The sequence below is a fragment of the Colias croceus genome, chromosome 12 (assembly GCF_905220415.1).
Source record: "Colias croceus chromosome 12, ilColCroc2.1".
In the NCBI taxonomy this organism is placed as follows: Eukaryota; Metazoa; Arthropoda; class Insecta; order Lepidoptera; family Pieridae; genus Colias; species Colias croceus.
In genome coordinates this window covers 4445270-4469677 of record NC_059548.1, presented here as the reverse complement: position 1 = coordinate 4469677, position 24408 = coordinate 4445270, and the positions used below count along the sequence as shown (strand labels likewise).

At 33.2% G+C, this 24408-nt stretch overlaps 2 protein-coding genes across 2 annotated transcripts; one reads left to right on the top strand and one right to left on the bottom strand.

Annotated features, from left to right (window-relative positions):
* Positions 1 to 916: 916 nt before the first annotated feature.
* Positions 917 to 17883, bottom strand: LOC123696443 (F-box/LRR-repeat protein 4). Its single transcript, XM_045642600.1, has 13 exons — positions 17571 to 17883; positions 17315 to 17408; positions 17045 to 17237; positions 16704 to 16858; positions 16406 to 16530; positions 11337 to 11489; positions 10659 to 10756; positions 9607 to 9716; positions 6553 to 6708; positions 4401 to 4566; positions 3671 to 3856; positions 2330 to 2399; positions 917 to 1673 (listed from the first exon to the last, which is right to left on the bottom strand). Exons 1-13 carry the CDS (start codon positions 17793 to 17795, stop codon positions 1563 to 1565), a joined length of 1842 nt encoding a protein of 613 aa, XP_045498556.1. The 5' UTR covers positions 17796 to 17883; the 3' UTR covers positions 917 to 1562.
* A 1760-nt stretch (positions 17884 to 19643) lies between these two features.
* LOC123696154 (splicing factor 3B subunit 4) lies at positions 19644 to 23646 on the top strand. The gene is made up of 6 exons (XM_045642203.1): positions 19644 to 19788; positions 20538 to 20621; positions 21156 to 21253; positions 21498 to 21674; positions 22315 to 22499; positions 23168 to 23646. The coding sequence occupies exons 1-6, from the start codon at positions 19755 to 19757 to the stop codon at positions 23616 to 23618; spliced, it is 1029 nt and encodes a 342-aa protein (XP_045498159.1). The 5' UTR covers positions 19644 to 19754; the 3' UTR covers positions 23619 to 23646.
* Positions 23647 to 24408: the final 762 nt, after the last annotated feature.

The following is a 24408-nucleotide window of genomic DNA, read 5'->3' as shown; positions in this document are numbered from 1 at the left end:
CGTAAATATGTACCACGGGCCGGGTGGTACATATTTACGTAAGCCGGGGCGGACCGCTAGTTCATAATAAATAATGTATATGATTATTTTGCGTTATTTTTATAACAATTAATCACATATCTTTTATTTCGTTTGAAAAACAAAGATACGCATATCTCGGTGGTAAGTTAATTAATAAGTTTAGGAGGTATCTTTGTGATAATAATATGATATAGCGATTAGACTGTAGGTGTAGATTCTTTAAGTTGTGATACAGGTATTAAATACCTATATATATAGATAAGTCATGGGAAGCATGACCAATACAAAAATAGAATACATTATAATGCTGTAGATTCAATATCTTTAATCATTAAATTATATAATTATATACTAATAATAAACACCTTGTGAACAGATTTTCAATAGCTGATATTTCTGCTTTTTACACGTATAGCTCCATCAATGTTTTTTAAAACGAAAAAATCGTCAATGTAACAGCAATAATAATTGATATACGAATTGAATACAATACATATTTTTTACTAAGTGCAATAATATGATATATTGACATTTAGATAAGGCTTAAAATAAATCAAGATAAGGAAACATACTACATAATATATAATATTATATGAGTAATTAATTATCTTATGTAACAGTCTGTTGTAGAATTGTTATAATTACCAATGTCCGTCTCTGTTACTTCAAAGTCGCTTTCTCTGTCCCTATTATCCTATGTCCCTTTGTATGCTTAAATCTTTAAAACTACGCAACGGATTTTGATGCGGTTTCTTTTAATACATAGTGATTCAATAGGAAGGTTTTTAAACAAAAACGACGTGTGGCACTCGGGGACTGCCGCGGTAAAGCTATTGCATGCTATGCCTTCAAGCCACACCTCCGCCCGTCGGAGTGGGGAGCGTGAGGTTTTTTCGTTACGGAATTTCTCGATTCGGTCCACGCGCTCAAGGCCCGCGGTAGAAGCTATGAAATAGCTTAATAATAATAAATTTAAAATAAAAAGCAAGAGTTTTACCTACTTAACGTTTTGGTTTGCTTCTAAACATTTTTAAATATAATCTAATGTTTTTTTTTTGTATGTAGGATCATGAGATTCTCTTTAATTTTGAAATGTTTTCAATCAGTCTTATTATTCTGACGTATTCGAATACTACAGATTAAAGCTTTTGTTTTAGAACTTTTGCTCTTTCTCCATGTTTATCATTACTTGTTATGTGAACTATCGTTTAAGAAATGAGATGTTGCGTTCATCCAAGGTATTATATGGATACTGAAGCCAAATATCTAACAAAAATATATAATGGCCAAAAAATGGTCCTTTTGCCAGTATTTTATAGTAACTAATGCATGCATATGCATTTTAAAACGTTTATCCAAATGTCAAAATTGTATACATTAACATACTGGCATTGAACATTTTTAACAATGCTCTTTGCGCGTTTTCTTTCCAGAATTAATTAGTCATAAATACAACAAAAAATACATCTCTCAATAAAAAAACAAAACAAATTAAAAATGCCACATAGAATCTGGCAAAGAAAAAAAATTCAATATTTAAATTATTCTAGGCTCGGCGCAAGGAACAGTGGATTCGGAGCTGCACTTAGATTGGCCGATTGGAATGACCTTTTAATACTAACGTGAGGGTATTGGCGACGCCATTCGAGTACCTGAAAAGATGTTCAAAATAAATAAAGTAGAAAACACTTTAATACCTAAATTTAACAGCATGAAGTTAGTTCTAGGTGGTATGAAAATTGATAACCATGTTCAAGTTTTATATTCTAAGTAGTATTTTTTCCATACGACATAGAAGTATAACTTTTAACGCGTGTACATAAGTACACACACTCTTATTTGTAGCAGCTTTTATCTCAAAAATAGATATAATTTAGGCATATATCACACGATGTATTTCAAACGCACATACAGCGCGAATTTCAAAAACGTAGAGCTGTTTTTTGCGTTTCTATAGATTCAAACACGCATAAAACGCGATCTGTACGTGCGTGTGAACCGCTACATCTGCGCGTATACGCACCGCTTACGTGCGTTTCAAATACGCCGTGTGCCAGAAACCTTATTGTTTTGATTACCGACATTACAAACAGTGATATAATAGTAAAAAAGTGGTGATAAACTTGGTGAATTAGATCAATATTTATTGTAGAATAATCAATGAAATGCAAAAGCATAAATTCAAATAAAAATCAATTCAAATGAATAAATTCGAGCTAAGAATTTAAAGAAAAATAAAAAATAAACCCTTAAAATATAACCAACGCAAATTCAATTTGCTGATCACTCAAAAATTTAAGCCCATTACCTGAGCTTCTTGAATCTGATCACAGAAGCTGACATCGAGAAGCCGCAGCTCTCTGCACTCAGCCAATATACTGCAAACGAGAAAATAATATATATTTCAAATTGTACCATTTTTTAATTTATACAAGCGGACACAATAAATAGATAAATGCAACTTTAGCAACTCTTGATTCCCCACAACCCCACGGAAAATCACCCTGACACAGTATGTGAAAACTTGTTTGCTATTGAGAAGGGAAACCGCAGAACTGTATCCTTGTCCCTACCCATTCCAGACCTTTTCTTTATTAGTAATCCTTACATTATTTCGAAAGCCGGTAATCCACTTGTAGAGGCATAAGGTCTGCAAACGTGTTTTGTACCGCTGCTTACCCCCGGGCACTTCCATGCGTGACATATAAGATACTAGCTTACCACCCGCAGCTTCGCCCGCGCAGTCAAAGAAAAACCCGCATAGTTCCCGTTCCCTTGGGATTTCCGGGATAAAACCTGTCCTATTTTCCGGGGTAAAAAGTAGCCTATGTCCTTTCTCGGGTATCAAAATATCTGTATACCACATTTCATGCAAATTGGTTCAGTAGTTAAGGCGTGATTGAGTAACAGACAGACAGAGTTACTTTCGCATTTATAATATTAGTATGGATGCAAGGAAACCAGCAGCTAAGTATTAGTCGCGCGGCAAGTAGAAACATCGTGTGGTATACATGGTTGGAGATGATTCGCAGCTGCCGCGCTTCTAATACTTAGCTGCTTGTTTCCTTGCATACCTTATATGTCACGCATGGAAGTGCCCGGGGGTATTAAGCAGCGGTACAAAACGCGTTTGCAGACATTATGCCTCTACAAGTGGATTACCTGTGGCCGTCTAATGCACGGGGGCACTTACTCTACAGGGTTAGTTTTTAATGACCGGCCAAATTTTCAGAAATGGTTCAGAATCGATAACATTTTAGATGTAATGAAAAAAAAACGTTTTTTTTTTTTTAATTCGATTTCATTCCTGTCCGCCACTAAAAAGCGAACGTGTGGACATTACAAAAGCACAATTCAGTTCAACAACCTAGATAGGTAGAAGTTAGCACACACATAAATTTGGCGATGCGCGCACGCACACAAGTGCAATTGATTCTGGCGGTGTTTACGATTTAGAAAATTATTAAGACATTTTCAAATGAATGCTATTATTTTTATTTTATTTAATTCGACAACAATGTTTCAAATGTACCTTTGGTTTAATATCTAGATTTTAATTTTAAATTTTGGCTGGTCGTTGAAAACTAACTCTGTATAAATGTACATTCAATTCAACAAGTCCTATGTCAAATAGCCAACACACACTCACTCGGCACATATGTCGGGCGACACAGCCCGCACGCCGAGCAGGTCGAGCTGCGCCAGCTTGGTAGCGCGCGGCAGCAGCACGCGCAGGTCGCGGTCACACACACCGCGTAGAGCGCCTAGAAACAGCTTGCGTAGTTCCCCGCCAGATAGCGCTGCAAGCCACTCACCGGAACCGCCCGCTTGCAGACTGCGAAGGTAATTTGGTTTATAGAAAGGGATAGGATAGCTTTTCGTTGTAGTTGTAATCTATAAAATCACGCTATAAAACCATTCGCTGGTTACGTTGCACTGCGTCATTTCATACTGATATTCATACACACACGTTGCGTTGCGTCAACGCAACGTACACACGACTGAACTGCAGCCGCTGAGACGAAACGCGCGGGACTTGCAGATTGCGATGCCACAACGTGCTTGTGCGTTAATAGCGAAGATACACGTAAGCTCACAGATTTTTATGTATTTTTGCATTTAGTTTATGCGGAGTAAAATGAGTACCATTGAAAAAATTTACTTGCATTACTAAATGCTTGCCGCAACTGTGCGTCACCGCTTCGATGACGGAACAATAATTTAACTCCGTTGCAGTAGCTGTTATATCGCATCGTGGCCGTCTATGAGTTAAAATATTTTCGTTGCGTCGACGCAATGCGCTATGTACCCTGGCTCTTACTGTGGCCACGACGCGTTGTGAGCTATTTATCACCCTAAAAAAAAATCCATCTACATACCACCATCCAACATCCAACTCCTGCAATTTCCTACAGTTGCCCAACGCTCGTATGCCCACCGCAGTCAACGAATACGACTTCCAGAAGTCCACGGACATTAGGTCTGGACAGTTCGTGCCCAGCGCTATAGCCACTTCGTCCATACCGGATATCATTTTGCATGATCCTGATAAAAATAAAAATAAAAATGACATAAAATGTGCACTTAGAAAAATGCCCCAATTCTATTTTTTTTTGTACGAAAATGTGATAAAATCGGTGGTGGGAAGGAAAAATTACGTCATTGTTTTAAGTATTAGCAGCTCATTAATTATTCATAATATAAAAAGAAAACATTTAGATAATAATATTATTATAATAATTAGAGATGCGCCGAATAGTGGTTTCACCGAATAACCGAATACCGAATACTATTCGGTTAGAACCTTACCGAACCGAATATTCGGCCGAATTATTCGGTTCAATGTTTTGACGTGTTTTGATGCGTAAACCGGTTCTAACGGGTCGCAAGTAGCTGGCGGCTCGGTGGCGAGCGAGCATTACTTCACCGCCCGCCACCCGCGATTATCGCCCGCGCACTCCGTGCCGTCTCAGTTGTGTTGAAACTTCGCACAAAATATTAAAATTTTTAAATTGTTTAAAAATTTTATATTTTTACTTTAAGTTAGTGTTTGCAATATGAGCGGACGTAATGTCATTTTCTATTGGGACTAAAAGCATTGTCTTCAGACTTCAGGATTTAAAGTATTATAAATATTAAATACTAAGTTCTAATAATAAACATGATTAAATTATGTTGATGTAAATTTACAAAATAAACGTTGGTTTGAAATGTAATGATCGTTTTATTTTATACAGGGTGTAATCGTTAAGTGTGCACAGGCGATTATTCTATAGGTAACTATTACAGATATCAAAAAACTTTTAACTCATATTGAAAGTACTATACCTAATGAGTAAAATGACAATAATAACTTTTTAAAATAAAACGAGAAATATCCAAAAATGTTACATGAAACGCTCCCATACATTTAGTATGAAATATGACTATTTCAAACATTTAATATGAAAGGTTTTGCTTTGTTATTTGATTTTGTGTTGTAATTATTTCGCAAATTTTAATGAAAGTTCATTTAGAGACTGTAAATAGAGCTCGATGTGGAATACAATGGTATTCCAAATCGAGAATGTCGTCTCGAACATTGTATGGGACAATGTATGGGAGCGTTTCATGTAACATTTTTGGATATTTCTCGTTTTATTTAAAAAAAAATATTATTGTCATTTTACTCATTAGGTATAGTACTTTCAATATCAGTTTAAGGTTTTTTGATATCTGTTATAGTTACGGAATAATCGCCTGTGCACACTTAACGATTACACCCTGTATACCTTAGGTTCAAACATTCTTCATAGGATTTCTTTGACTTGTGTATAGTATGACATAAATCATTCATAATATGAAGTTATTTATTTAGTTCTATAGCCAAGAAAGTAGAAATACTCATACCGAATATATTCGGCACCTAAACCGAATAATTCGGCCGAATACGAATAGTGAAAAAGATGCCGAATATGCCGAATACAGAATATGTATTCGGTATTCGGCGCATCCCTAATAATAATCTATTCCATAAAAGACCCACTTTTTGTATGTCTAGACAAAAAGTACTTTACTTAAATTATTTAATTTAGATCTACATCATAAGATAAAAATTCTATAAATAAATTGAATAAAGAAGATATAATACTAAGTAATTTAAATGTAATTTATGAAAAAAATCTCAAAATCTTCACAATGTATCATAGCGCAAAAACATGTCATTTCTCAGCAATTCTTCTCATTCAAAACAATAATTATTCATTGTATAAGAAACATTTTTACAAACAAAATACGAATAACGAACTGTTATTCTTATAAAAACACAATATAATATCGTTCAGTTATATCAGTTATACTAATAAGAAAATCTACAATCAGACAGAACACATCATAGCACAAAAAAAACATTAGCCAGCTATACATTTGTTAACATACACATCATAGTTTACGACTTCAACACAAATTTCACAAATAGATAATAAAATATACGTAATTATCATTATTTCTATTGATTATGACTGTACCTATTCTTAAAACAAAAAATCTTACCAACATTAAGATGTTGCAGTCCCGGGTTCGATTTGATGATAGCAACTGCAGCGGTAGTTGTAATATGAGTCCTATAAAGGTCGAGCCTTTTCAATTTGGTCAAAGCAGAGAGACACACCCAGTCGGAACAAGCGAGCACCGAACGGAGGCATAATTCTGAAAAGTAATATAAAATATGTGTTATTGTTACGAACAAGTAATTTGATCAGTTAGTAGATATAAATATGTATATCTATACATATAATAAATCTGTAGAAGGGTCAATTCTGTACATTGAAAATATTGAAAAAATAACTAGCAGGGGGTGTTACTGGATCGATACCAAACCCAAATATGTGATTAAAAAAATTTTTGTCTGTCTGTCTGTCTGTCTGTCTGTCTGTCTGTCTGTCTGTCTGTCTGTATGTGAAGACATCACGTGAAACTACCGGTTCGATTTCGATTAAACTTGGTATAATTATACCTTATTATCCTGGGCGTAAAATAGGATACTTTTTATCCTGGAAAAATACGTAGAAAAAAAAAATAATCTCAATTTTTCAGTTATCCATAGACGTTGTTCTGTAGTAGGTACCGCGAACACATGTTGCGTATTATTATAGACCTAGCCGTATTTGGGTCCAATAGATATTTATAAGATATTGTCATTGTCCGAGTTACTCAAAATGGAGAAATAAACCATCCACGCAAAGACCGACATCCGCGCGGACGGAGTCGCGGGCGGAAGCTAGTCTATAATATAAAAATGAATCGCAAAATGTGTTGGTAAGCGCATAACTCGAGAACAACTGAACCGATTTCGTTAATTCTTTTTTTATTACATTTCTTGAAGTACGAGGATGGTTCTTATGGAGAGAAAACGTAAACATGTACCACGGACAAAGACGAGGCGGACCGCTAGTTGTACATATAATAAAGATATAAGCATTGCGCAATTTGTTGGTTATTGATATTCAAACCTTATTATTTATTATTATCCTTCATTTAAAATACTTTGTCTAATGTAAAAAGTTATAAATGAAATAAGAATCTACGGATGGCATATTTTTATCCGGACATGTAGGTAAGATATTATTTATAAAAAGGGGTAAGCATATTCGGAATAAAAATTTATGTGAATATAATTTATATTCATACAATATTTCGAAATTATTATTGAATAATACACACAATAATAATTTCAAAAATACAGATAGATACCACAAAACTGTTCCAATACAAATGAATTATACATCAAATATGAATTGCGCAGACACATCGCAAATATGGGATTTTTCCAGAATAAATCAATAATAATGTATTTACTGCAACAAGCACTTAAATCTACTCAATGAAAGGAACTGATAGTTTTTTAAAAATAAATTTAATGTTTAGAATTGTCTCGTTAATGTACATTCAAAATAGATTTTTCTATAAAGACAAATCATAATCTCAGCGGCCTTAGACAAACGTACGTAACGCCATGGAATAGAAACTGCTAACGCTAATTATTGACATAAGCTCATGACATTTTGGTAATGGTTCGATCACACTACCAACGACGCAGACGACCACGACCAAAGTTCCAATCTTGCCGAAATTTGTTCAAAATCAATATTAAAATCTCCCGTCATTCTGGTACTCAGGAATAAAAAAATTCGAGGTCAATTAATAAAAAGAAATAGGGTTTTTTGCGATTTTCGCCGAGACGGTAAGTTTATCATACAATCACCTGAACCAAAATTGTATATAATCTAATTATCTATAAAAAAGGTTAAATACATTTTTTTCTAGGAGCCACCGTTTCTATGAAAAACCTGTTTGTTTATCCATTGATCTCAAATTTTTTTTTTCCAAACACCAATACGACAGGAAATTCTTAAATTTCATTTTTAATTGTGTTTTGCACAATTTTATTTAATTGCGACTGGATGAAAATTTTGTTCGTGGTCGTCGTTGTCGTTGGTAGGGTGACCGAATCCTTATGCAAAACATCATACGCTTATGTCAATTTCTATCGATAGCGTATAATTTTATGATATTACAGTTTTGTCATTCTGAATTTTATTATGTATTTTTCATATCTAAAATACCTGTAATATTAAGGCTAGAAACTTACTATATAACATTTTTGTCAACAACTGACTATGAGTCAAACAACTCAATTTACGATTGTATGTAAAATTATCAGATCCACAGAAATAGGGCAAATTGCAAAATTATTCCTAAATTAGTGAAGCCAGTTTCGATGCATTATATTTTTGGCTGCAATCCAATCCAAGTGATTATATCTCTAAGACTCAAAGTCTATATTACTTATATTATTAGTAACAGAGATAAGTAAACTTCAATTTTATTTTATACTGTTTATTTAGAAAAGAATTAGAGTTATGACGTCACTTTACTCTTCAGTTTTATAATTTGATATAAATGCACAAAGTAATTAATAACCTATCCTATTACTTCAATAAACAAATAAAAATAATTGGTTATTAAGAATAATAAATGTTAAGATCCTAATATCTTCTTCTACTTTTTAATTGTGTTAGGTACTAATTATTGTGCTCTCAGTCTAATCTATGTTAAATTCTAACTTTACATATTAAATGAAAAAAAATCTGAACAATTGTTTGAAAAATTAATATAAGCCTCGAAAATTATAAAATCCAATCCAATTGCAAGAAAATACTTTTATATAGTAAAATATAAATGTATTCCTTCCTAAGGAGCTAAGATCACTGCCACTTAGAAAACTGAAATGTCAACTCATAAGATTCCTCGCAGAGCGTTCCTTTTACACAATGGCAGATTACTTCCAATATAAATTTTGAATTGTGATTTTTTTTGACTTTGTTAATAATAATTGTAGACTTTGAAATGTACCTAATGATAATGTAATAATTGAAATTTTGATTTAAAATTAAGTGACATAATTTGCATGCTGTTAATAACGGCTGAACATGCTGGAACTCAATTGTTACCTGACATCTATGTATACCATGTTCTTTGGCAAATAAATTAATTTGAATTTGAATTTGAATTTGAATTTGAATTTCTAATACAAGAACCACGAACCTTGCAAATTAGCCGACGTGTCAACGATGGCTCTTAGCACAGAGTTGTCAACGAATTTACAGCAATTCATACGCAGGTGTGTTAATTCGGCTCCACTGTCTTTGAGGAAACTGAAATAAATTGAAGAAACACGTAAACATATTTCTTCATACAATTGTGCTAGTTTAAGACTAAAATAATCATGAAATTTGTACCCTAAAATAAACATAATTGAAAGATTTTCAATCCTTGGTTAAAATTTATCCGTCCAATAAAGTTACACGAACATTTTAAAATGTCACTTGTAAACTGTCACATACGGACAATTAGAATACACTTTTAAAATGGTAGTTTAATATGTTATTCGATGAATAAGTTTGAACCAACGATTGAAAAATCAGCCCTTATAATAATAACAATCATTAAAATTTCCCACATTCATATAAATATTGAATAAATTAAAAAGATAAGAACAATCCTACATGAACACAAAACTATGTGTCATTTCGGGTCATCGTTAAACATAATGCAATGTTACCGTATTATCAAATAAAATCACCATACAATTTATTCTCAATTAAACATTTATACCAAAACATATAAATACTGATAATAAATTAAAATTTAATAACTTCGCACGATCATAAAACTATGCATCAAACTGATTTTTTTTTTACATGCCCACTATGGCAATTAAAATTATTTCATTTCATCAACGAATAATCTAATATCTCGTTGAGAACAATGCATTCACTTGACGAAGAAATGCGGTTGTATCATGCAAATCATACAAACACCAATAAATAGTAATTAATGACACCAATCGATAAAAATTACGTATCAGACTTTCTCGACCCGTTGACCCGTAGAGTTTTTTACTAATAAAACAACGAATTTTATCACAACGTAATTTCGAAGTTAGTGAATATATTTCAATTCAATTTTGAATAATTATATAGTGTGAAATTTGTGTCTAAACTACAACTAAATAACCTATATTTTAAGTCCACATTTCCGACACATTTAGCAATACCACCATACAAATAATCTATCTCGTAACACAATGCACTTACTTCACAACATAATGCGATTGTATCATGCAATGACTTCCGCACCACGAGAGGTCAAGTTTCTGCAGGAACTTGCATCGCTTCGCCAGCGTCATCAGGACCTTATAACAATAACATAATTATCGTTTGCCAAGTGTTGTTTCATTGTAATTGTAATTGACGGACAATTACAATAAATTGTATCGTGAAAGACTCGAATTGTACTTATAATATCCACATTCCACAGTCATTGTCTTTTTATTCTATACTACCTGTGCCCTATAGCTGCATTGCTCAGCTCTTGTACGCCTTAGCGTGATGAAATATAGGTAGCCTATCGCCTTCCTTGATAAATGGGATATCTAACTATGAAAGAATCTTTCAAATCGAACGATACAAACAAACTTTATAATATAAGTACCTACTTATAGATAGCAAAAATACAAAAACGAAGCAGCATCGTAACTCGTAAGTACGTCAACTAGTAAAAAATCACACACGTGACTTGAAAATTGAAATGTGCTTCGGTTTACTAAAACGTGACACCAATAAATTTTCATGAATCACAATAACACACTGAATCTATCGATCATTTTGAATTACCTATTTTAGGAAACGAAAAAAATCTTGCCATATTTAGATTTTTTCTCTAGTCATTGTCACATGAATAAAACATGGACATGTATAATTAAGAATACAAACCTGTGACCTGACGCAGTGCCAATAAGGCCTGAGGTCTATACTGCGGTAGAGAATAGCGTCTGATGCCAATCTACGGAAGTGTCTGTTGACCTGAGCGCAGCGGCATAGCGACTGCATATCCAAATACTTCATCACGGATAGAATCGTTTCGTCCTAAAACAAATTAATGGTATGACGATAGGCCAAGCTAAGTTCTTAAAGGTTCGATTCAGGGACAGATAGTCTTATATTTTAATTTCTAGTTGTAATAAAATGTTATCCGCCGAAGCTACGCTCGCGCCAAAATTCACATGGGACTTAGATGTTTCATCGTGCTAAAAAATACCCTATGATAACTTCTAGCCTCCCTGGCTCCAAACAAAAAAGCAAAACTAAACCATAATAAAGATTTATTGGTTGCTCACCAATAAATTTTTATTATGATTTAGCGAGTTAATTTTTGTTTTCAAATATTGAAATTTGTCAATCGTATTCGAATTTTGGTCATAAGTGTACACGCACCACGTTTTCATAAAATATCACAACAACAACACACGCCATCATTAGCATAAACTTAACAGGTATGACCTATTTTTCATTCATTCATTCATTCATTCATATCCCTTACTGTGTTTGCGTCACTAAATATAATAACAGGGAATATAATACGATTAGCCGAGCAGATTAGACGGAGCTTAGGCTAATCCAACGCTGTGATACCATCAAATTTTGAAACAAATATAGCTCACAGTCACATTGTTTTAACAAAAGGTTCTTTCAGGGCTGAAATAATAAGGCAATTTGACTTTTCGAAACTGAAGAAACCGTACCTAAACCTTTTTATATGTCCATGCCTTATAAGACTCTGTAAGCTATCTGGGATCAATCAATCATTTTAAAAGTATACTTTTATAGCAATTTTATTCATGTGTAAGAAATTCAATCGACTATACTATATACGCCATTGTTATAATGGAAAGCACGTGCATCGTCAATGACACGCATGCTAATAAACAGTTTTATACAAACCTTCATACACTAACGACTGAGTCAAACGCCTAGGTCAGGTTCCTTATAATTTTACACTCATATCTGCTTTTACATAATATTTTGTTAAAAATAATACAGCAAAATGTGCGTGAGAAAGGTAAATTTTGGATATATTTACTTTAAAAAAAGATTTCTTATTCATTGCTATGGCTTTGAAGTCAGGAAGTGGCAAGTTCCCTTTTGCGAAATACCTTTTTTTTATGTTATGGGATAGCAAACGAGCGGACGCGTCGCCTGGTGTTAAGCGATACACGCCGCCCATAAGCATCCACTCCACTGGGAAGTGGATGTGTTGCTGTCCTCAGGAAAGGGGAAGGATATAAAAGAGAGGGAAATCGTTAGGGATAACTTGGAGAATCCTTAGCTAGCAGTCGGTTTTTTAGGTATTTATAGGTGCTCTTTTTGAAGGTCTCCATGTTATAAGACTTGGGGAATACTGTAGGTGGTAGGTCGTTCGGCGTTCCAGAGTTTTACAGTTCGCGGGAGAAAATTTCGCGTAAAACGAACTGTGGAACTCCGCCAGCAGTCGAGGTGGTGAGGGTGGAACTTATTTATCTGGCGGGAAGTGCGATAATGAAATTGGGCGGTTGGGATTAGACCAAAAAGTTCCTCAGAACACTCCCCGTAATAGATTCAGCTAATTCTGTAACTTTTGATAATATATTTTTTTTTTATTGCTAATAGGGAAGCGCTTGACTACAATCTCGCCTGATGTTAAGCTGAGATGTGGTCTAAGATGGAACGCACTTCCCTAGAAGGTACGCTCTATACTAATGGTAAAGTAGCACTGTGTGAACGAAAAACAAAGTGCATTTTTCCAAAAAATATGATTCTTGGAGTAACATTTTGAAGATAAAAACCCACATAAACAGTAACGGATATCAGCCAATTCGAAATAATTTACCAAATGAGTAGATTAACGCTCTACAGCTAGTCGTAAATCTTATTGGAAATACCACTAAATCTCCTTCACCTTCAAACAGAATTAGAGTAAAGCACGCAATGTAAGCTCAACAATTTCTTTAATACATATTTGAAGACGAAATAATATTTTCTGTTCGTTCCAATGTTCTACCAATATCCATACTAATATTATAAATGCGAAAGTAACTCTGTCTGTCTGTTACTCAATAACGCCTAAACTACTGAACCAATTTGCATGAAATTTGGTATGGAGATATTTTGATACCCGAGAAAGGACATAGGCTACCTTTTATTGCGAAATATATACCACGGGCAAAGCTGGGGCGGACCACTAGTATTATATAAGATAGATATAGGTATGTGCAATGACCTATTATACTAGTAGACGCGGCATACGCGAACATCAATGCACTAAAAAACAGCGTATTAATACATACCTACTTACTAACGCATTATCACCAATACAGTTGTTCTCTCATTCACTTTCACGCACGAGACATAATACACGTCTCACTCATGTACTTCGTAATAACAACTGCCGATTAAAATATAAAAAGAACGTCCAGCCTCGACGCTGAATGGTGCGTGACTAAGTGAAACTCGGGCACTTAGCTGAGTTTTTTCTTGCCAAAATAGAGAGCGGGTAACGTATCTAGCTCTTTTATATATCATAGGGTATGTGCATATTATATCCTATCTAATAGGACAGGGACAATCCTACTCATATTTAACGCGAAATTTTATAAGAAAGTAAGAATGTATGAATAAAATATATCCCCTTCACACTCTAAATGGATGCATACGGCATTTTGGTAAAGTGTTAAATTTTAGTCCAGAATCTAGATTATACATAGGCTACTTAGAACTTTTTATTCAGGTAGCACGCGAGACAAACCGCGGAAGCAAATTATGGTAGCACTTTTACGTTAAAAACATCTTAGTCCTATTATTTGTTTATTGTTACCTTTATTGTGCCTTTATTCAATATGCTTCAGTCGGTAAGCAATGAAACGGAACATTTAAATCATTTGTAAAATATTCAATTAACATTCAAGGGCATGAATACAACAAATCGAATATCACGTGTTTTATAAATTCTATAAATTACATATATATTAGGTGGCTGGTTAGTCGTGATTTTTTTTTTTAGAATTTTTGATAAATCAGATTATTCGGATTATAAGATGATGTCATTTAATTTATGGCATTATAATGCCATAAATTATACTAGGTAATTTTGTATTTAGCTGATTATCTTAATTAGGTACTTAATAAGACTTATGCATGTAAAATGTAGCACACTTGCCTGATATGAACAAGCTAAGATAATAGAATACTAGCTTACCGCCCGCGGCTTCGCCCGCTTTGTCTACAACCTAATAAATTATATACTAAAACCTTCCTCTTGAATCACTCTATCTATTAAAAAAACCGCATCAAAACCGTTGGGTAGTTTTAAAGATTGAAGCATACAAAGGGACATAGGGACAGAGAAAGCGACTTTGTTTTATACTATGTAGTATGTAGTGACTAGTGATAAAAGGAATTACGTACTAAAAAATATTATTTGGGAATAATCAGAATAATTAAATTATTCCTGACCGACAAGGTGCCTCGTTTCTTTTTTTATTATTAGGTATATCAAAGATATTATAGATATACATAATATAGATTATATATATAAAGATATTATATATATTTTTTTTTTAAAGTAAGGAAATAAAAGCTTATATTATATTATATCAAAGATCTTAATGATCCATAGGTAATTTTTAACCGACTTCAAAAAAAAGGAGGAGGTATGTTTTTTTTTTTATGTATGTACACCGATTACTCCGAGGTTTCTGAACCGATTTACGTGATTCTTTTTTAGTTCGATGCGGGATGGTGTCGAATTGGTCCCATAAAAATTTTATTCGGATAGGCCCAGTAGTTTTTATTTCATAAGCATTTTTGTCTGTAGGTATTTGTAAATTTTGTAAGTGTAAGTTTGAAGTCGGTTGTTTTTAACGCAGTTATCACTTGTTTTTACGTAGGCGCAATTTGCGTACCGACTGCGTACTTGGATTAGTAGCGTAAATAATTATCACGTTTTCTATTTATTTATAGTCTCAAACACATGTACCGTTATATAAATCCATTTATTTCATTAAAGAATTTAATTACTTTTTAACGTATTAAGTTGATAGTTTAATTATATTTAAGTAAACTAATTAAAATCGTTTGCAATGAAACAGAGATGTGCTTTACAGTTTCCAAAGTCGCCTCCTATCTATTCATTTTGTCTTCAAATATAACTTATCTTGTGAAATTATTTGCTTTACATACGAAAAATACTACATTTTATTATGTTTAATATCTTAAATCTTGCGCAAACCAATCTCGTAAAATGAGGCAAACAATTTGGCTAAAAGAAAACTTAAAAGTTGAAATAATTTTATAAGCAACCAAATGGATAAAATATTTTCCACCCTCGAATAAAGGAACCCATTAAAGTTTAAGGAAAAACATTTTCTTTGCAAAACAATTGCAAAACACATTATTTGTATTTTGTATTGCATAAGTCGACTCGTGAAAGTAAACGCAAACAAATCACGTGTTTTAGCTTAAGTACATCGCGTGATTTATTTACTGTATTTATAAATATCGGTAAATGCCATATGATATATGCAACGCAACTCAACAATATAACTTACTAACTAATTAACAATTTAATGTAACACATTGATCTCATTTTAAAAATTTTGTGGAAGATAAATTTTTTTCGTCCAACAATATATCGAGTATTTTTTTATGCAGATATCTAAAGCTTTAACACTAAAAAATGTTTTTTAGCCGGTAATATCACCCAATATAACTAGCAAATAACATGGGTATATAAATTATGATATTATCTAATTTTACCACATACTGAAAAATAAAAATATAATAAATAGAGATAATATAAAGAAAAAATCAAATGCATGGCTAAGCATAATTATTCATGAAATTAAAAATAATGGTATCACTTTGTCAAAATATAAAAAAATCATTAAATTGTTTTTTTCAAAACAATCTAGTCATACAAATTCAAAATGATAATATAGTATGTATTTACTATTTATATTAAGTCTTACCGGCAGTTGTTGAAAGTCTCCTAAGGGTGGTCCGGAGTCTATAAGTTTTTCACTATTTGAAATTAAAGTTGGTGGCAGTACATTTTCATGAAGATTTGATGCTATTACTTTGTTCAAGAGCATGCCTAAAATATAATACAATAAGTATAGTTAGAATACAAAAATAAAAAACATTTTACAAAAGCTGTTCAATTCGATTTGATGAAAAAAAAATGAAAAAAAAATTATATATGGCTCGAAATTAGATTTGTCTTAAATTTATTCAAATATTTAAAATAAATGTTTTACAAATACATACCTTTTTCTGGCTGAGTCTTCTTATAAAATAGAGTTGAGTATGCAAAATTATTTTTAATTTTCATTACACTGGGTGGCTCTCTGCCTCTTAATAATATAGCATCAAGCTCTGTGTAGTAGGGGAGCAAACTGTGATTGAATTCTAGCCGTAAGATTCTACAATAAAAAAAAAAATATTGTCATTTTATTGTTTAATAAAAAAATTTTAAAGCACTAATGCCTTTTTTCATATTAATTAACAAATGCAGCATTAATTCAATATGAACATTCTTTATAACTTTATTGTAGGTATAATCAATTTAACAACCTTATTAAGTTAAAATAAATTTATTTATGACCTACCTAGTAGGATAATTAATCTGCCGTATTGGTGGACTAAATATCCTAGGAGTGTCACCTGCATACTCTGGCTCCCCTTCCCATAGTAATATCCATGATGTGGGTCCATAAGCCCAAATTCTTACTAAAGCACCTGGATTGTATGTCTCAAAAACAGCTACCTCAAGGGGATACACTGATCTCTCAAATGACACTTCTGTTGAAAATAGAATACAGAGTATAAACATATATTTTTTTATTCTTTATTTTTTTTTTTTATAAAATTCTACAAACCTACGTAATCCTGGCTGGGAATACTATTCGTATTTTGCGGCATATAATCCTCTTGTACTGAGGGCGCCTCTTCCCACCATGTTCCATAAGTTCTCTGTACAATAATTGAAAATATTATTTTGTTTATATTTAAAACTGAATGTGTCATTATATTACAATCTTATTACATAAACATATTTTCTTTGTTTTCACCGATATGTGTTTATTTAAAATATGCGCACGTAATTTTTTTGTTATTTATAAATATTTAAATTACCATTACAAATGCTTGGGGATAGTCCCCATAATCGGGAAAGTTGGAAGGTGGTCCACGAAGATTGAATGCAGTATAGGAAACACTGATTTCGCTCCCGTACTGTGAACTAAAATCTTCAACATTTTGCACAAACTGCTCTATTATTTGAGAATCATTTTCATCATCCACATAATTATCGTCTTTGAACCACAATAATGACGATATAATATCCGAAGCACTTTGCATTTCTCCCTTTTAAAATATTATAAGTGAATGGAAAGATACGACCGCTAACATCGAGTTTTCAAGCGTATGAATCCACTATGAATCCAACTTCCAAGCAAAACATAAACGAAAACTGAAAACTGAAAAGTGAACTGTGAAAACAGAAAATTGGAATCTGTCATCTGTCAGTTTAGGACAAGTAAATAAATAGTTGTCAAAAATGACACATTTTTCATACTGGCAGCCCACCACAGACGAGGGATTTTTGTCCGCTAAAATTAAGTAGGTAAGTAAATTAAGTAAATTAAGTAATTAATTAAGTCACCCAACGACGGACAATGGAGATGCAGGGAGCGATCGATATTCATAGGTAAAATTAAATTAATAATAATTATTTCTTTTCATGACACGAAGTCCAATCATCGCAATATGGAAGTTCGCGATTTAGGTATATATGTCGTGGTCATATCGTAGATTTGATCATTTCATGATATGAGTGGCCATTTCACGAAATGGTCGCATATCGTGAAATGGCCAATTTAGTTTGGCCACATCATGATGTGGTTTGGGCAGATCAATGATAAGAAATCGTTTCACGATATGGCCAATTAACGCATGGTTTTTTCATGAAATGACCAAAATTATTTGATCATATCGTAAAATAGTTACATTAATCGTTGGTAGAGGCGCTGCAAGCTATGTGTTTATGTGATAAGATGGCGGCCGCTGGCGAAAATTAAATTATTCGCAGTTAAAAACTTCATAATTCGTTTAATAACAATATTATGAAGAAAGTCATAGCAAAGAATTTACGACGAAGAGGTACGAGTACTATGGAAAATGTTGTGATATCTTATATGTATTTAAGAAAAAATGCGACTTAAATAAAATAATTTAAGAAACTACTACTATATTATAATAATTGTTTGTTTTTTTAAAAAGCGATCCGCTTCTGGCACTCGCCGGCCGCTGCCGCGGCACGCTCGCTTTGCTCGCTCGACTCGTGCGTTGTTTATCAAAGTGTAACCTAACCTAACCTAATTGTTTTCTATTGCAAAAACGATTCGCTTCTGGCATTCGCCGGCCGCTGCCGCGGCACTAACTTAAATGACATTAAACAAGTTTTTAGAATATAGTTATTCTGAAATTTTTTAATATTTTATGGACTCTTTATATTTTATACGATCTGGCCAAATGTGGATGACCAAATCGTGAAACGTTGACGATTTAACGATCTGATCAAACTATGTTGGCCATTTCACGATATGCGACCATTTCGTGAAATGGCCACTCATATCATGAAATGATCAAATCTACGATATGACCACGACATATACATAGGTAGGTACCGATTCACTCAGACGTATCTAATTGAGTTAAAATATAATAACTTCTGAGTAAATAATATTTTCATACCCGCGAAATTATAATATTTGTCGAATAAATTTAATCCATAACATAGGTACTGCCAACTGTTTCTATTTATTTTTTGCATAATTTTCTCGTAGTTATTTTTCAAAAAACGTATCAAAAACATACCAAAAAAAAATGTTGTGTGGTTTTATGAAACCACGGTAAAAGTGAAACTTTTTTTCACACTATAGACCTTTAACTAAAAATTATCGTATTTGTACGATAATTATCGTGCGTATCGTGCGTCACGCGACATGCGCTACACAGACCAAAAAGTTTGAGACGATGTAATAAAAGTTTCACTTTAACATACAATAAAATATAATATTTTATTGTGTATTTTATCTACACCACAGATCTACACAAAAATGTTTTTTTTTCCAAAAATTGTGATTACCTATAATCAAATGTCAGTGTCATCTGTAAAAAAACTGGCAACATTAAACATTTATTGTCGCGTCGGTTGTACCTATCAAATAAGGCCAAAATCTATATGTATTTTATTTACCATTTCTTTGTAATGGAAATATTATAAATATAACAAATAAACAATAATAGGAAGACACTATGGCTGCGGGTCCTATCGCCGAAAGAAATCAAGGTAAGTAATACATGGATTTTAAAAAGTGTTTAGGTTATGAGCCTACAAACATTTAACATTATTTATATCGAACAATAATACCTTTTCAAGATAGTTACAGGAAATTTTACAAACATTATATACTAAGTTAACAAGTGGTTAAATAAAAGACTCCATAAGAATTCATTAATTACGTTTACCACTACTTTCCCTCCCAATACCCAATTGATGCTTTAGTTGGTGATATTTTGACTTAACATTAATAAGTAAAACATGATACACTAGATTATACTACATAATTACTAACTAAAATCAAATTCAGCACTGAATATTGACTAAGGAACATTCTAGGGAAGCGCGCTCCATCTTAGGCCACATCTCAGCTTACCATCAGGCGAGATTGAGGCCAAGCGCTCTCCTATTGTACTTTAAAAAAAAAAAATTGAGTAACAAAATTTAATGTTTACAAAGTGATTTCAAGTTATGAAGTATGCTTATCTGCAATTAAGAGCCAGCGCGCATGAGCAACTTTGTCTCTGCAAATTATTTTGTCTCTCCCATCAATTTGTATGGGGAGTTGCGTCGCTACGTGCGTGCACTTTCATACTAGCCCATGGGTGAGAGAGACAAAATAGTTGCGGAGACAAAGTTGCTTGTGCGCGCTGGCTCTCACCAAATTTTTAATTGTAAAAGACAGTATTACCACTACAACTGCCTCTATTAAAATTAAATAATAAAATTACACAATTATATTTTCTCAATGCTTCCAGATGCTACAATATACGTGGGAGGTCTTGACGACAGAGTTACAGAGAGCTTGCTATGGGAATTATTTGTTCAAGCTGGACCCGTGGGTATGTACATTACTTAAATTTACATTTTTAAAGAGGAATTACCATGTTCAAGGCAGCTACTGATTTTATAATTCGCTAGCGGTCCACCCTGGTTCGCCCTTGGTACATTTTTCGCAATAAAAAGTAGCCTATGTTCTTTCTAAGGGTCCAAAGATTGTCTGTGCCAAATTTCATCAAAATTGGTCCAGTAGTTTATGAGGAAACCATTAACCATACATACATAATGACAAACCTTTTCTCTTTATAATATTAGTATAGATAAGCAATTGTGGACAGCCCACAGATTATTTAATTACATATTTCAATTTATTTTCTTAAACTATTATTTTCTATAGTAAAGTTATTATACACTAGCGGTCCGCCCCGGCTTCGCCCGTGGTACATATTTCGCAATAAAAAGTAGCTTATGTCCTTTCTCGGGTATCAAAATATCTTCATACCAAATTTCATGCAAATTGGTTCAGTAGTCTTAAACTATTATTTTCTATAGTAAAGTTATTATAAATAGTGAAATATCTAACTTTTCGTTTACAGTGAATGTTCACATGCCTAAAGATCGGGTGACGCAAACTCATCAGGGTTATGGATTTGTTGAGTTTATGGGAGAAGAAGATGCAGACTATGCCATTAAAGTATGTACATACAATTCATGTAAAAGAAAAACTAAATTATTATTTTTTAATGTAATATAAATATGTACAACATACTTCTTTATTAATTTTCATCTTAATTACTCAGTAAGAACATTTTTTATGAAGTGGACTAATGATTTCCCTTAAACATGTTTCTTGTTCTACTTAATTCATTAAAAATATGAAAATATGGAAGCAAAGATAGTATTCACATATCTATTAAAGGATACAATTTATATTACAGGTAATGAATATGATAAAGTTATATGGTAAGCCGGTAAGAGTGAATAAGGCATCGGCACATCAAAAGAATCTTGACGTAGGAGCCAATGTGTTCATTGGGAACTTGGATCCTGAAGTTGACGAGAAACTATTGTATGATACGTTCTCTGCGTTTGGAGTTATATTACAAACACCAAAGGTAACAGTTTTTACTTAAAAATTGTAATTGTATGGCCTCATTTACGGAGACGCGGGGCGTCGCGCGGAAATTTTCGATGAAGCTATGTCCTCCGCGTGCTTCGCTACATGCTAGAGATTCGCCACCGGCACGCTTTCCGCCTCGCTTTTCAACTATGAACAAAGTCGCTTCACACGCCGACGTACCGTAAACAGAATAAACGTCCGACGCCGCGATACGCCATGCCATAACTTTAATTTCTGATGCTAACGGTTTAATTTTTGATGCTAAATAAATATTTTCTTGAATGTCACATAAGCTCTCTCTAATCTTAATTGAATCAATTCGGAAACAGACCTTTTCTAATTATTGAGAACAACTCCTTACAAAGACCATTAGTATGATAAATATTATAAATAAATAGTTTTTGATATAAAAAATTTGACCAACAGTCATAATTTCTTGTGTTTCTAATGTTCTGGATGTTTATTGCATGCCATTTGAAGAAAATTTTATTAAATATGGTTAAATATTATTTGAAATCTTTTAGGCTGTAGAAATATTGTTTAAGTCACCTAATCTGCTTATAGTATTGCAACTGATTGCAGATTATAATTAAAAAAAAAAGAAATAGAAATCATCTAAAAAAATTACTTTTCAGGTTATGAGAGACCCAGAGACTGGTAACTCCAAAGCATTTGCTTTTATAAACTTCGCATCATTCGAAGCGTCTGACGCGGCGATAGAAGCTATGAACAACCAGTATCTATGCAACAGGCCGATTTCTGTATCATATGCGTTTAAGAAGGATGTTAAGGGTGAAAGGCACGGTTCTGCAGCTGAGAGGTTTGTGTTTTGGTTATTTATTTATTCTTACTGACATATTATACATATCCACATAATATATAAGACCTATTAGTATTCATAATATTTTATAGGAGAATGTGTTGTTAGTATTATTGTTGAATATTGCTTTTATTTTCAATCATTCATAATAATTTATGTTGAATTTATTTATTTATTTATTTCGAGAACATAGTGGCGTACAGTCATGCCAAAGCGCCACTATGCTATACAATACAAAATTATAATTAACACAATTCAAGTCAAAATGCAAAAGAAAAATACTTATAAAACATTATGATAATACAAACATACAGATATAATAGAATACAATACAATAGAAATTTATAGAAATAGAAGACATACAGATTAGACAGATCATATTATTATTGCATTAGAAATTGCTATCCAGATAATTAATGGCGTACCGAATAGCGTACCGAATTACTGAGAAACAGATAGATATTGCCTTGGCAATATTAAATTTGTTGATTATTAAATTTATCTGCGTTGATTACCATTGAATTGTTAATTTTACAAAAGAAAATATTGAACATGAAAGAAAAAAAAAATTACACTCTAATAGCACAAAAAGTTTTACCAAGTATAGAACACAGATAATTTTAATTTTACTTAAGTAAATACTTTGAAACCATAATGTTTTCTTTCAGATTACTCGCAGCGCAAAACCCGCTATCCCACGCGGACAGACCGCATCAGCTCTTTGCGGATGCGCCACCTACCATCCTTGGACCAATGATGATGGCTCCACCACCCCCTCCAACACCAACACCCATGCCACCTCCAGGCCCACCTATGTCTGCGAGACCACCACCCCCCCTACCAATGTCAGCGCCACCACCTCCCCCGACATCCATGCCACCCCCAGGACCACCTCCACCCCCCGGCCCGCCGCCTCCCCCTCCCCCGTTCCACCACTTCCCTCCCCCTCCCTTCGGACCCCCAGGGTTCGGGCCACCTCCCCCCCCAGGTGCAAGACCCCCTCCCCCATGGAGACCACCTCCGCCACAGTTCAGACCGCAGTTCCCGCCGCGTGGACCGCCGCCGTTTGGACATCCTCCGTTCCCGCATCACCCCCCGGAACCAAATTATAATTATTAAGAGCTATTAAATATATTTTTAGTAATAATGTGTGTTTTATTTCAATAGTAAATACTTTGTCATTATTATTTTTATTAGCATGGCAAATATAATGAATTATTTATTATAGTAACTATGATTATATTATTTGTGAATAATATTTTAAAATTTGTTGTACTTCAAAACGTAGGCAATAATTTAACATGACATCAATATTAACTAGCTATTATTATTAAACCGAAAAACAGTCAAATAAAATACAATTGTGTTGAAGACCGTTCGTACAGTGGTAACTACTCAAGTAGAGTATTCACTGCAAATTTAATGAAATAAATATATTGTATAAAGCACAGTTATAAAGTTATTTAGTAAATAGTTGAAGTTGTGCAACTTTTCTTTAAATATTATTATTTGACAAACATACTTTTTCCAATATGTTTGGAGGATCAGCTCGACATTTTTTTTTTCAAATCAGAGTTCCGACCCGTAGTTCCCTATGTTAGCGCATTCAGCCAAACAAATAAAAATATAATTTAGTATAGAAGTAACTATAGACTATCACTATAATTATATTCGATGGCAACTATGACCGAAGTCCGAAGCTGATAAGTGGTTATGAGTTCCTATGAAACTTAGATCAATAAGTAAAATGATCTAAGGTATGAAAGTATGAATTACCGGGTTTATTTTGATATTTTTGGTTTAATGGCATTTATAAATTTGCCAAATTTCATCAAAATCGGTCCCGGTAGTTTATGCGTGAAAACCATACATACATACATACACACAAACCTTTCCTCTTTATAATATT